The sequence below is a fragment of the Vombatus ursinus genome, unplaced genomic scaffold (assembly GCF_900497805.2).
Source record: "Vombatus ursinus unplaced genomic scaffold, bare-nosed wombat genome assembly UNPS02014942.1, whole genome shotgun sequence".
In the NCBI taxonomy this organism is placed as follows: domain Eukaryota; kingdom Metazoa; phylum Chordata; class Mammalia; order Diprotodontia; family Vombatidae; genus Vombatus; species Vombatus ursinus.
This window is the reverse complement of record NW_020954720.1, coordinates 1,576,452-1,588,119: the sequence shown is the minus strand read 5'-3', so window position 1 is coordinate 1,588,119 and position 11,668 is coordinate 1,576,452. Positions and strand designations below refer to the sequence as shown.

Genomic DNA, 11,668 nt, shown 5'->3' with positions numbered 1-11,668 from the left:
CTTATTCAAAATAAGAATCCATAAACATTTTATTCAGTGCCTACTATGTGCATAGCACATAGTATGACATACAGGTTAGAGTATTCATCTCTTTCATTGAGCTACCAGCTCTATGCTTACAAGAAGTAATTTCAAACTAACTAGCTATGTGCCATTGTCTACAAAGTGCAAATGAAGTTTTGGCAGATGTCTGGCTAATCTAATCAGTTAAGACAGCCAATCTCCGTTCTTCAAGTGAACTTCTTGGCTTGAATTTTTAAGTTGACACATAGTCTGTGTCTACATAATGCCAAACATCTGAATCAAAACTAAAGAATTCAATTAATCATCCAGATGTTTTCAAATATTGGATATTTGGTATGTAGTTTAATTCACAGAGCCAAATATAGTAGAGAAATGGGGGGGGGTCACAATTCAACTGATACTTCATAAGTGTGTTTTTGTTTTTGTTTTTGCAGAGCTGATTAATCAAGAATGACCTCAATTTACCAATTTATGCACAAAGTAAGTCCAATTATTATTATCATTTTTGGTGGACTTATGACCTACTCAAGTATTTGAAAGTCTACTTTAAACCCAGTGAAGTGACTAGAACATCAATAATGATACACAACACTGACGCCCACCACAAAGATATGCTTTGCTTGAGTCACCAAAGTAAACTGGCTCATTATCTCTTTCACTTTGACAGTGATGGCCTGGTCATATGTTAAACATAAGTTGTGAAAAAATTTTCATCCTTTTAAACTTGTTAGAAATCTCATAGCCAGAATTTTAATCTCACAGAAACAGAGGGAAAAGAAGACAAACAGCCCAGTTTAATTTCAAACGTTAATATATTTTCTATTTTATATTGAACATATGCATCTGTAACCCCTTACTTGCAGCAACTATCACGTCCTCATAAAAGGGGTGAAATTTGTAAGATGCCTCTTAAAATAAATATTCTTCTTCTTTATAAAATAATAAAACTTCAAATAAATATTCTTTACACTAAACAATATGTTGAAAAAAATTAGAAAATAAAGGCTGAATTTTACTGTAACTGTACAATATACATGAAGTCCAAAGGGAAATCAGAGTCTTGCAATAAAGGCTTTCTGTAAGGCAAAATACAATCTAAAAACATACTGATTGATTCACATTCTTCCGAATGTACAACATATTAGTATAATATTTTGTGACTGTGCCATGCATTATGGCACAACTTGTTTTTTCACAGTTGCAAATATTATTGTATATACAAAAATATAGCACATTATCTCTGGCAGAAAACAATGGAAAAAGGAGTCATTTGCTAATTTACAAACTTTGCAAGTACTATTCACAAATGATAAAGTTGCCTAGGAGTGTCTGTGTTGCTTTAGCTTATGCAATATGTGGGTCACCAAGTTCTGTATCCCATATTTTGAGCTCCATTAGCTGTGTTCTAACAAGCCTATCAGTTAAGATGGCACACGCACAAAAAAAGCATTTCACTGCAAACAGCAAAGTATATCCCAACCCTTACTAACAGTGCCAAGATTATAACTGTTTAGTTGGTTGCATATGTGTTAAGAAAGAGAGGGGGCAGGAGAGGGAGGAAGAGAGACAGAAAGAGAGAGAGAGAGAGAGAGAGAGAGAGAGAGAGAGAGAGAGAGAGAGAGTGAGAGTGAGAGTAATAGTTCTTATTATCACTGCAGTATTCCTGATTAATGATGCTATGTTGGTTTTTCAAGGTTCCTAGGTGGGACGCTGGGAACTCTACAGCAAACTGTGTTTGAGTTTTTACAGCGGCACCCAGGCCTGTTAACTCGGTCATAACACCCCTGGCACAACTTAAGGCAACCCTTGGCTGGAAGATAACACCACAAACAAGGCAGAAAGAGAGACATGACCCCCATGGCAGACCACCGAGTACAGCAATGAGACTGACTGCAAGAGCAGGGGTTGTCAGCACAGTTATCCTCATCATCATTGGAGCAGTGATAAAAGAGGCCTTTCACACAGCATACACAAGTCCCATAATCAATCACGTTCTGAGCTGAGCAAAGACATTGTTTGTCACAGATCCAGTCTGATGGCAGAGGCCTTGGATAGGTGCATTCCTTACACTTACACTTCCCACAATCCTCACACCTGTAGGCATGCATACCCAAGTCTTCCTTGCTCAAGGGCTTCAGTTCACCTGGTTTGAGCTCAGATTTGGGCTGCACCCGGATTATTCCATCAGCAACTAGCCCTGAAGAAGAAAAGGATGATCCTAAAAGTCTTTGTTCGGAGGAACTGCTACTGGTACTTGTCCTTGTACTGCTTCTCGACCCTGTACTCACAGTGCTGATGGATCGAGACAGAGGTGCCCGAACAAAAGAATGTGTCTGTGAATGTTGGACCCTGCTAAGTTGACGGTGCTCAGTTAATCCATGGAGTCTTTCATTTTTATGTTGAGTGGAAGGTCGAGGGGCAGGTTTGACCCCAGGTCGTGGAGCTACTGTAGGTCCCTCGGTATATTCATTTGTGTTTCGGATGGCCCTGATCTGGTCCAGTGACAACACGTGAACCTGCTGTGTGAGAGCATCTCTCAGGTCAGGCTCCCCATGCTGCCTGCCACTGTCACGGGGAGCCTGTAACAAGGGCTGGGACCCACTGCCATTCTGAGCTCTTGTCTCCATCAGGATTCTGAAGGGTGATCACTCCAGCAGGCTTAGAACACATCTGAATTCCTGCAGGAACAAAGAGAAAATGGTTCACTATGACACATGATTAACTCTTCAACTACCTGAATGAGTCTTTAATTCACAGGCCCTTATTAAAAAAAAATGATATTTGGAATAGGAAAACTGGTCATTGTATTCAATACAAATACAATGTGTTCAATACAAGTATGAAAGGAAATTTTAAACCTTTGTTTTCTTAAATTCTTGATTTTAAAAGAAAAAATAATATAATTGAGTAAATTTCTTCGTACAACAGATAATATGAAACATGGTAAAATTTTTACTCCAACTAATGTTCCCAGGAAAACACTGAATTGCAGGAAAATGAGGTTTCAAATGTTTTAAGCCAACATTACAACCCCAAATTTCAAAATAAGTCTAAAGCTTTTTAAAACTAAAAGAAGTGTCACACTTGGCTGCCTCGTTGCAATTCTGCTTTTAAACATCATTCAGTAAATAAATCTAGGAAATCTTAAACTTTTACCTCCAAATATCTTCTTTTACATTTCAAATATCTTAAACTCTAGTTTTGTAATATTCTAATTTAGTATTAAGCAGCTTTTTATTTCAGAAAATATATTCTTTATCATTAGTTTTCTATAGTTACAAAATGAGAAAATTACATATACAACTGTTAACCACCTATCCCAAAGTCAATTATCAAAGGGCATATCATTACAAATCCTATTAGCTGGCAGTACCACACAAGTCAAAATCTTACATTTTAGAGAGAAAATGCACCAAAAGTCATATATTTTGCAGAATGACAGAAATACATATAGGGGAAGAACTGCTATTCTGTATTTCAAGTAAAGGGCTGATTTTCAAACCTATGATCTTTTTCAGATAAAAGTAAAGTCTCACACTTGCTTACTTTGGAATCTTCTTAAATTTGTTCATTTATATAAAAATATAAATAGTCACACATATTAAAGTTATTGTTAATGTGACTCAAACTTACTCTACTCTTAAAGGAAAAAGAGTGTGAACTTAGCATTCCAATTTCTTAAAACTGTAAGACCCTGGCATAATATTCAGTTACCATACCTCCACCTTTTTCCAAATTTGGGTGAAAAGGCAATTTTTTTAAAGCCAAAAAAAATTGGCCTTTACCCTCCAGAAAAGAAAAAAAAATCTGTTTGAACCGCGCAGGTGACATGCACCTCTAAATCCTTAAGGCTGATCTGGAAACTGGATCTCCTCACCTTAAACAACAGAAAAGCAGTAGAGAGAGAGAGAGACAGAGAGACAGAGAGAGGGAGAGAGAGAGAGAGAGAGAGAGAGAGAGAGAGAGAGAGAGAGAGAGTGCTCATTGCTCTTTTCTTCCATTCCTTTTATCAGCTTCATTTCTGCCCAAAACAACGTACCAGCAGGTGGGACCCAGCGGCAACCCCTGGGACTTTTCTCAGGGCTGACTGACGCTGCAAATGCGACAAGCTGGCTCACAAATGCAGACAACTTCTAGATAGACAGGCAACATCCCGGGGTGCAGGGGGAGGGGGAGAGGAGGGCGGGGGTACTTCTAAAGTCGATTTGTCACGAAACGCAAGACCACATTTCCTTTTACCTCGGCTCAGCCCCCGCCCCCCTCCCCTCACCCCCACAGATGCCAGGAGTTTTCCCTACAGTCTTTGGCTTAAGTAAAACGTCTTGCAATACTTTTCTCATTCAGAGAACTTCCCTTGAATGCATTTCAGGTCCTTTGCCCTTCTAGGCAACCGGAACAGCATGCCTGACTACACAGCCTCTGGACACCCCCCCCCCCCCCCCCAGATTCCTTTACTTTGCGTAGAGATTAAAAATGACACAGAATTTAAGCAAACCACCCCTGAATTTTAATACATTAAGGAAAAAAAATCTCTCCCTTCAAAACTCATTTGGCTTGACATGTCATCCTCCTGAAAACTTGCATCAACATTAATTCCGTAATAAATTTGACTCATTTTACCCCCTTCCATCTATTGTATTATCTAAGATTGGGGTCTTCTTGTGTATATGTACATGCGTGTATATATGTATATAGGTGTGTATACACACATATTTATAGATAGATATAGATACGTCTATATATCCTTTCTTTGTATCCCCAGCGCTTAGCACAGTACTTGGTACATAGTAGGCGTTTAGTGCATTATAGTTGACTAAGAGCCACTTTAGGGGCGGAAACACTTTACAAATTAATAAACAGAAAGTCTTTTTAGGAGGGTCCATTTCAAATGCAAAGCCCCAATCCATACACTGGAGGACTAGCAGAAATGCTGCTGGGGCGCGATGTGGGAAGGGGGTGGGGGAGAGTCAGTGGTGAAGGTGGGGGTAGTTGAGTAGAGAACACAGACTCTGGTAATCTGGTGGCTTTACAGGCGCAAAGCTCTTTCTGCCTGCAATGGAAAAATTGCATCTAGCGAATATCAGGCAGGTTGTAAAGGCAAAGCCCTTACTTAGAGAAATCATTCTTGCCAGTGAATTTCTGGTCGGCTGTACCCGGGCTGCCTGGATATCTCAATCCCCCTTTACAGCACCCCTCTCCCCACCCCACAACCCAGAACCTCCTCCCCCCCAGCCCTTCTTTGAAAGTGCTTTGAAACCCCCATTAAGAGCTGAGTGTGTGTGATCAGACTGTGGATTAGAGGGACAGGACTTCACTACTGGGGTGGGGCAAAACTGACACACAAACAGCCTTCAGGGAGAAAATACCCCAAAAGTTTCCGATATGTATTCTTTTTTTTTTTAAACCAAAAGCAGACTTAAAAGGCTAAAAATACACCCAAACCCCAAACGGGTCTCTTTTATCAACAGCTGACCAGAGAATGGAAATGGAAAATGATCGTGAGCCCTTGATTACTTTCTTCCGGTGCTAGAAGGAGGGTCGAAGTTAAAAAAAAATGACCTATATTCGACCATATGGGGGGGATGGTGGTGGTGGCGGTGTTGGTGGTGGGAGAAAGGAGCACACTTCCGAATTGCATAGACCCAACACAGTAATCCTTCAACACAGAAACCGGGATTGCCTATCAAGTACTGCTATCTAGTTACATTCGAGCTAGAGATAAGTGGGCTCCTTCCCCCGTTACCCACGTTAGCATTTTAATGTAGGTTGTATGATTACCCACGCGAAGAATGTAAACTGCAGAAAATAAATCAACCTGGAAGCTAGTCAATGCCTTCAACAGGATCTAGCAGGAATTTCCTTCCCTCAAAGATGAGGAACAGGTTATATAAATCTGGCCGTTTAGCTCCGTGACCTGTGAAACACAATGAAGTATTTTCTAGTTTTTTTTTTTTGTTTGTGTGGTTTTCTTTTTATTTGCCTGTGTTTGTGACACGAGTGTGTGTGTGACACGAGTTCATTAAACTCGGAGCAAGTGAGCAGACATTTCTCCCAGCAAAAGTCTAAACGTGAGTGAAAGATTTCCGCCGCCTAAACTGTGCCTTGTCTCTCCCCCATCCCCGCACCATCTCCCCCCCGGCACGGAGTCGTTGAAGTTGGGGGATCCCAGACTCCAAAAGTCGGTTTGGCAGAAAGGGGGGGCCTCTGTAGAACACCGGGTTCTACAACGGCGAAAAGCAAGCATCTAGGAAGTACGTGCAAAAAGCTCCCCCTCCAACCCCCCCCAAAAAAACCCTCAAGTGGAGTCAATTTTCTATTACTTCCCTAGGGGAACCTGCTAGATGGAAAGAAAAGGAATGGATATGGGGGATGGATTTAAAGCTTCAGGTTTACCTACACCTACTTCATGTTTCCTGGAATAAATGGCTAAAGTTAGCCAGGGCGGAGAAGGGGTAGGGGGATGGGGGGAAGCGGCATAAAGTATCTCACCGTGATCGCGGCTCTGCACCAACCCCTCTCTCCCTTGTATTTTCTTCTTCCTGTGGTTTGCAAATAAATCCAGCCCTAAAACAAACTTTTGCTTTCCAAACTTTGCTTCAGTCCAACTTGCAAGCCATCAGAAGGGGAAAAATAGAAATGAAAAGAAAATCCAAAGCGAAGAAACCCGCCGATAGATTCAATTAAGTAAAAACTCCGGGCTAAGGGCGAAAGGTGTTTCTTTTTCCCCCTTCTTTTTCTTTTCCCCTTCTCTTCCTAAAAGAAGAAAAACACAAGGAGTATTCCCCCCCCCCTTTTTTTTCCTTTTCCTCAATGAACAGAAGGCCGAATCGCCAACACCAAGTCACTTTGTTGTTCTGGCGAGTCGATAAAACGGTACAAGAAAATGACCTGAAAATGAAGTTAAGCAAAATCCCCAAGTTTCGTATCGACCTCCTCCTGGCAGACGCAGCCTGTGCAATGTGCAGTCGTTCCTGCCCGTGAAAGCTGGCTGCAGCTGCTCTCCTCTCTTTTGCTTCCTCCTCCTTTTCCCTCTCTCTTTCTCTCCCTCTCTCTGTTGCAGGCAGCTCTGTGGTTTGCAATCTGGGCGTTTCGGAGGAGCAGCAGCTAGTTTGTGGCGGTGGTTGTTGTTGTGTGTTTGGAGGAGGAGGAGGAGGAGGAGGGGGAGGGGGAGGAGGAGGAAGAGGATGATGAGGAGGAGGTGGAGGGGGAGGAGGAGAGCTAGGAGGGGGAGGAGGAGGAGGAGGAGGGCGAGGAGGAGGAGGAGAGGTAGAAGGAGTAGAGAAGGAGGAGGAGGATTTGAGATCTGGGCTGGGGGGGGGGGGCTCAGCGTTTTTCTGCTCTCTTTTCTTTCCGGAGGAGGTAGGGATCTCTGCAAAAGCAGCAGCAGTAAATGGCGTCATGTGGATCTGAGGAGGAACAGAGCAGTTGTTGTCCCAGAGGATATATCGCATCCGGTCCCAGCTCATTGGCTCTGCGGGGCTACATTCACTCATACTCCCAGAGCCCTGCCAGCGCTCCGAGCCGCAGGAGGCATTCAAAAGGGCAACTGCACCGAGCGAGTGAACGAGGGAAGGGCTGGCGACTCACTGTAACTGCAGCCGCCTAATCGGGGCCCATCTACCCCACTAAGTCGCTGGCAGGGGCGGCAGCCGCAGTTACACATACAGTTTGCTTGAAGCGAGAGCCATTCCATGCACTGCAGTGTCAATTATTTAGTTTCAACGAAACACGAATCGGATCGTAAGGTTTTCCCAAAGGCTGAGCCAGCCAGCCAAAATCCGGGGCTATGGTACTACCTACCTCCTAGGCATCGGACTATGGGAATTAGCATTTAAAATAAACTTTAGGTATTCATTGTTAGAACTAAAACTAACAAGAAGTTGTAGGTGATGATACTTGATCCGGAATCCATTTCAAATCTACTTTCACTCCAGCCCCCCCCCCCCACTTCCCCCATTGTGGGGTTTTTTTTCTTCTTAGTTTTAAACCCTTCCTTTTCCGAAAGCTTGGGTGCGACTGAGGGGAGGGGAGATAAGGAGAAGGGAGCGGTAAGTGAGGTGGGGGAGTTATTGCTTTATACTTTGTCTACTGGATTAACCCGATTATAAACCGTGCACCAGTACAAACCATCTTCCCAGTCTCAGATTTGTGTTAAGTGAAAGACCATGACAATGTATGTGTGTGTGTGCCCGCGCACTTTGGGGTTCGTATTCCTGCCCCCTTCTTTTACTGGGGAAAATAAATTTGAAAGAAGAGATTTTCGAGGATGATAAGTTTAAATGCTTTTGTTGACTCAGTTTCTCAGTGGTCTCTTTAAAGTGGAAGAGAACTTTAAAAGTCAAAACTTTCATCTTGCATCCAATAAAACATAGCTACATTTAAAAAAAAAAGGCTACCCAGTGTCCGTCTGAAATGCAGGTGATTTTTTAAAAAACACTTCAACATACCTATTATCTTTCCTTCTCTTTCATATACTGTAGGTTCTCTCTCCAACCCCTCCCCCCATTCTGTAAAGGTAGATAAACTTGTGTTTGACAAGTTATCAGAGCCATTTATAAGCACTGTACATAGGATTATTTACCCCTTCCTCCAAATTCTGGGCAACTTTTATCAAAGCTGTGTCACCTACACATTTGACATTTTTTTTTTGTTAGGGTTCTGTTGGCCATAGGATTGGAGCTTTTTGCAAACATTGTTAAAAAGCACATTCCTTAATTACCCATTTCGCAGGCACCTAAAATAATTTCAAAAAAAAAAAATCTATTGTTCATTTAAAGGTGTAATCTATTTGCCATGCTGTGACATGAACACATCCAAATCGTACATGCAGTTTTTCAAGCTTTCCATTCACATTTAGTGAGTATGTATGCATTTGCTGGAGCACGGGGGAGGGGGGGAGGGGGGGAATTCTAAAGACTATTCTTTCCAAAAGCATACTGATAACAGACATTAACAGCCATAGCCAAAAATGTTTCCACTTTAGATGGAATTGACTCCTGTGATAGTAAAGACTCGTATGTATTCAGCTTGTGATTTTGCTCATGTAACACATTAGCAGGTTATCCAAACTGTTATGAAAGCGTGTATTATTTCATTCCCCTGTGTTCAACTCCACAATCACTGTAAACACAGAGAATCTGAACCACATTAATCTAACGCTACTTTTTTTTTAAATGAAAGCTCGTGATCTATGATTTCCTTTTAATTTTTTCGCTGCCTTCCTTTGCAGACTGCTTTCTCCATGTTCAGTCAGTTCTCTCTTTCCCTCCCTCCCTTCCTCATGCTTTTTCAAAAGAGATGGTGGGGAAAAGTGGCGTCCATTATCTTTCCAGCTCTTCCAGATAGGCTTTCCCTTTCTGCCTCTCTCCCATCTTAAGTCTTCTGCAAAGGTATCTACAGATTCGTGTTCCAAATTAACCGAGCCCTCTACGAGCTTATACGTGGGATTATTTCTCCCTTCCTCTAAGATTGTGGGTTAGCCTTTATCAACACTGGCGTCCATTGAATCTTCCTAGTGAATGAAGGCGCCGGTACGTTGAAATCCAGGCTGCCCACAAGAGGGAGCTCGACCTCGGCGGGAGAAATGGACCTGGGCTGGGGACAGAAAGGGAGGGCTACTGCCTTCTTCTGAAGTCACGTACAGGAGAACGCTTCTCCTTCCAAAACGTGCGGTAGGCAGGCTCCTTTAGAACTAATAACAAGCCTAATTAAAGATAACGTGAGCACCGTATAAGGCAAATTCTATCTGCAGGCTCGGCAAAGCGGCGCAGCAACCTTGAACTTGAGCTACCCCCGGTTAGGGCGAAACCTGAGTTTTAGTGAAGGGCGTGGAGGGGGGAGGGGGAAGGGGGGAGCGGGGAAGCGGGACATGGTGGGGGGGGCGGAATGTAAGGAGGCAGTGCCAGGTTGTGCAATGCTGGCTGGAAGCTGCTTCTGGGGTTACAGAACACGCTGCAGGCGTCTGGCCAGGCCGTCTCAGGCGGAGCAGGTAATAGCACCGCCTCCCTCCCCGGTGGTGTTGCGAGCCTGCTGCACCCAATGGCTGCTTCCTAGGAGACAGCCATTGTGCAGGGGCGCTGGCTAATGGATGAGATTGGCTCTCGCCCGACCCTCCCCACTGGAGAGAGGCTAGGAACCTCTGAGCAGGGTTTCAACTAGGTAGTCAGTGCTAACTGACCCAAGCGTCTGGTATGTTTAGTGGGCCCAGGAAGAGAGTCTGCAGCTATAGATCTATATATATCTTTGGCTAGTGTATGTAACACACGCGCACACACACACACCCCCACACACACGTATGCAGATGCATACCTACGCATATATCACAACGACAATGTATATATCACGTGTATACACATCTATTTATGTATATGCATACTTGTATAAAAGTATGTATAAAAGATATAACAGGCATTGCGGTGTAGTGGTTATAAAGCTGGCTTCAAGCTGCTCCTCTGTCATGCATTTTTTTTAAAAGTGCTTACTAAGTGTCAGACACCATGCTAAGCCCTGGAGATACAAAGAAAGGCAAAAACAGTCACTTCCCAACCAGAACTCACACTTTAATAGGGAGACAACCTGCAAACAAGTAAAAGAATGTAAAACATAAAAAATACAGATACCAAGAAGTTCTGGAGACACAAAGAAAAGGAAAAAAGTCCCTCTGAAGGAGCTCACAATCTAATAGGGGAGACAATATGCAAACCACTACCACATACAAATACTTGTTCAGTCGTGTCTGACTGAGTGATTCCATAGATTTTGTCCATAGAGTTTTCTTGGTAAAGTTACTGGTGTGGTTTGCCATTTTCTTCTCCAGTGGGTCCCCATTTTACAGATAAGGAACTGAGGCAAATAAAATTAAGTGACTTTCCCAAGGTCACACAGTCAGTAACTGTCTGAGGTCAGATTTGAACTCAGATCTTCCTCACTTTAGGCTCAGTGTTCTATCCATTGTACTACCTACCTGCCCCCAGACAAACGCTATAGGAGACAAATTGGAAACAGTCTCAGAGGGAAGGCTGAGAAAGACCTCTTGCAGAAAGCAGGACTTTAGGTGAGAAGCAAGGTCCAGATAGGGAGGAGGAGGGGGAAAGTTTAAGGCATAGGGGTACATACAGTATATGGGGAGCATAATACTGACTGTGTGACCCTGGACATGTCACTTAATCTCTCAGTGCCTGACCCAATTGTGTAAAACTATATAGTCAACAATCAGCAAGCATTTATTAAGAACATGCAACGGGATAGGCATTGTGCTGAGTGCTGAGGTTACAAAGAAAGGCAAAACTCAAACAAAAATTATAGTCCCTGATCTCAAGGAGCTCACAGTCTAGTGGAAGGAGACAACATGCAAACAACTATGTACAAAAAAGATATATACAGGAAAATTGGTGATAATCAACAGATTATGAAGCACTGACTGTGCTAGGTACTGTACTAAGCACTGGGGATACAAATAATGGCAAAAACAGTTCCTGCCCTTAAGGAGCTCACCATCTAATAAACCTATAAATTGTGGAACAGGAGTGGATCTTCAATGTCAGTGAGTGTTTGCTCATTCAATGTTTCCAATATCAATTAAATCACAGATCTAGTCCCATATCATAGATTTCTTGAAGGCTTGTGATATCTTGATGTAGGGAGT

General features: G+C 42.8%; 1 protein-coding gene across 5 annotated transcripts; it reads right to left on the bottom strand.

Annotated features, from left to right (window-relative positions):
• Positions 1 to 817: 817 nt before the first annotated feature.
• SPRY2 (sprouty RTK signaling antagonist 2) lies at positions 818 to 7,198 on the bottom strand. Of its 5 annotated transcripts, none has more exons than XM_027844512.1 (2): positions 6,514 to 7,198; positions 818 to 2,702 (listed from the first exon to the last, which is right to left on the bottom strand). In XM_027844512.1, the coding sequence occupies exon 2, from the start codon at positions 2,649 to 2,651 to the stop codon at positions 1,701 to 1,703; it is 951 nt and encodes a 316-aa protein (XP_027700313.1). In that variant the 5' UTR covers positions 2,652 to 2,702; positions 6,514 to 7,198; the 3' UTR covers positions 818 to 1,700. The 5 variants fall into 5 exon arrangements, with proteins under 5 accessions (XP_027700313.1, XP_027700314.1, XP_027700317.1 ...); XM_027844513.1 differs by having other exon boundaries at positions 6,913 to 7,198; XM_027844516.1 differs by lacking the exon at positions 6,514 to 7,198 and adding an exon at positions 5,840 to 5,920.
• Positions 7,199 to 11,668: the final 4,470 nt, after the last annotated feature.

What these genes read in the sequence shown, in the direction of transcription:
- SPRY2 (XM_027844512.1), bottom strand. Translation starts at nt 2,651, where the DNA reads ATGGAGACAAGAGCTCAGAATGGCAGTGGGTCCCAGCCCTTGTTACAG.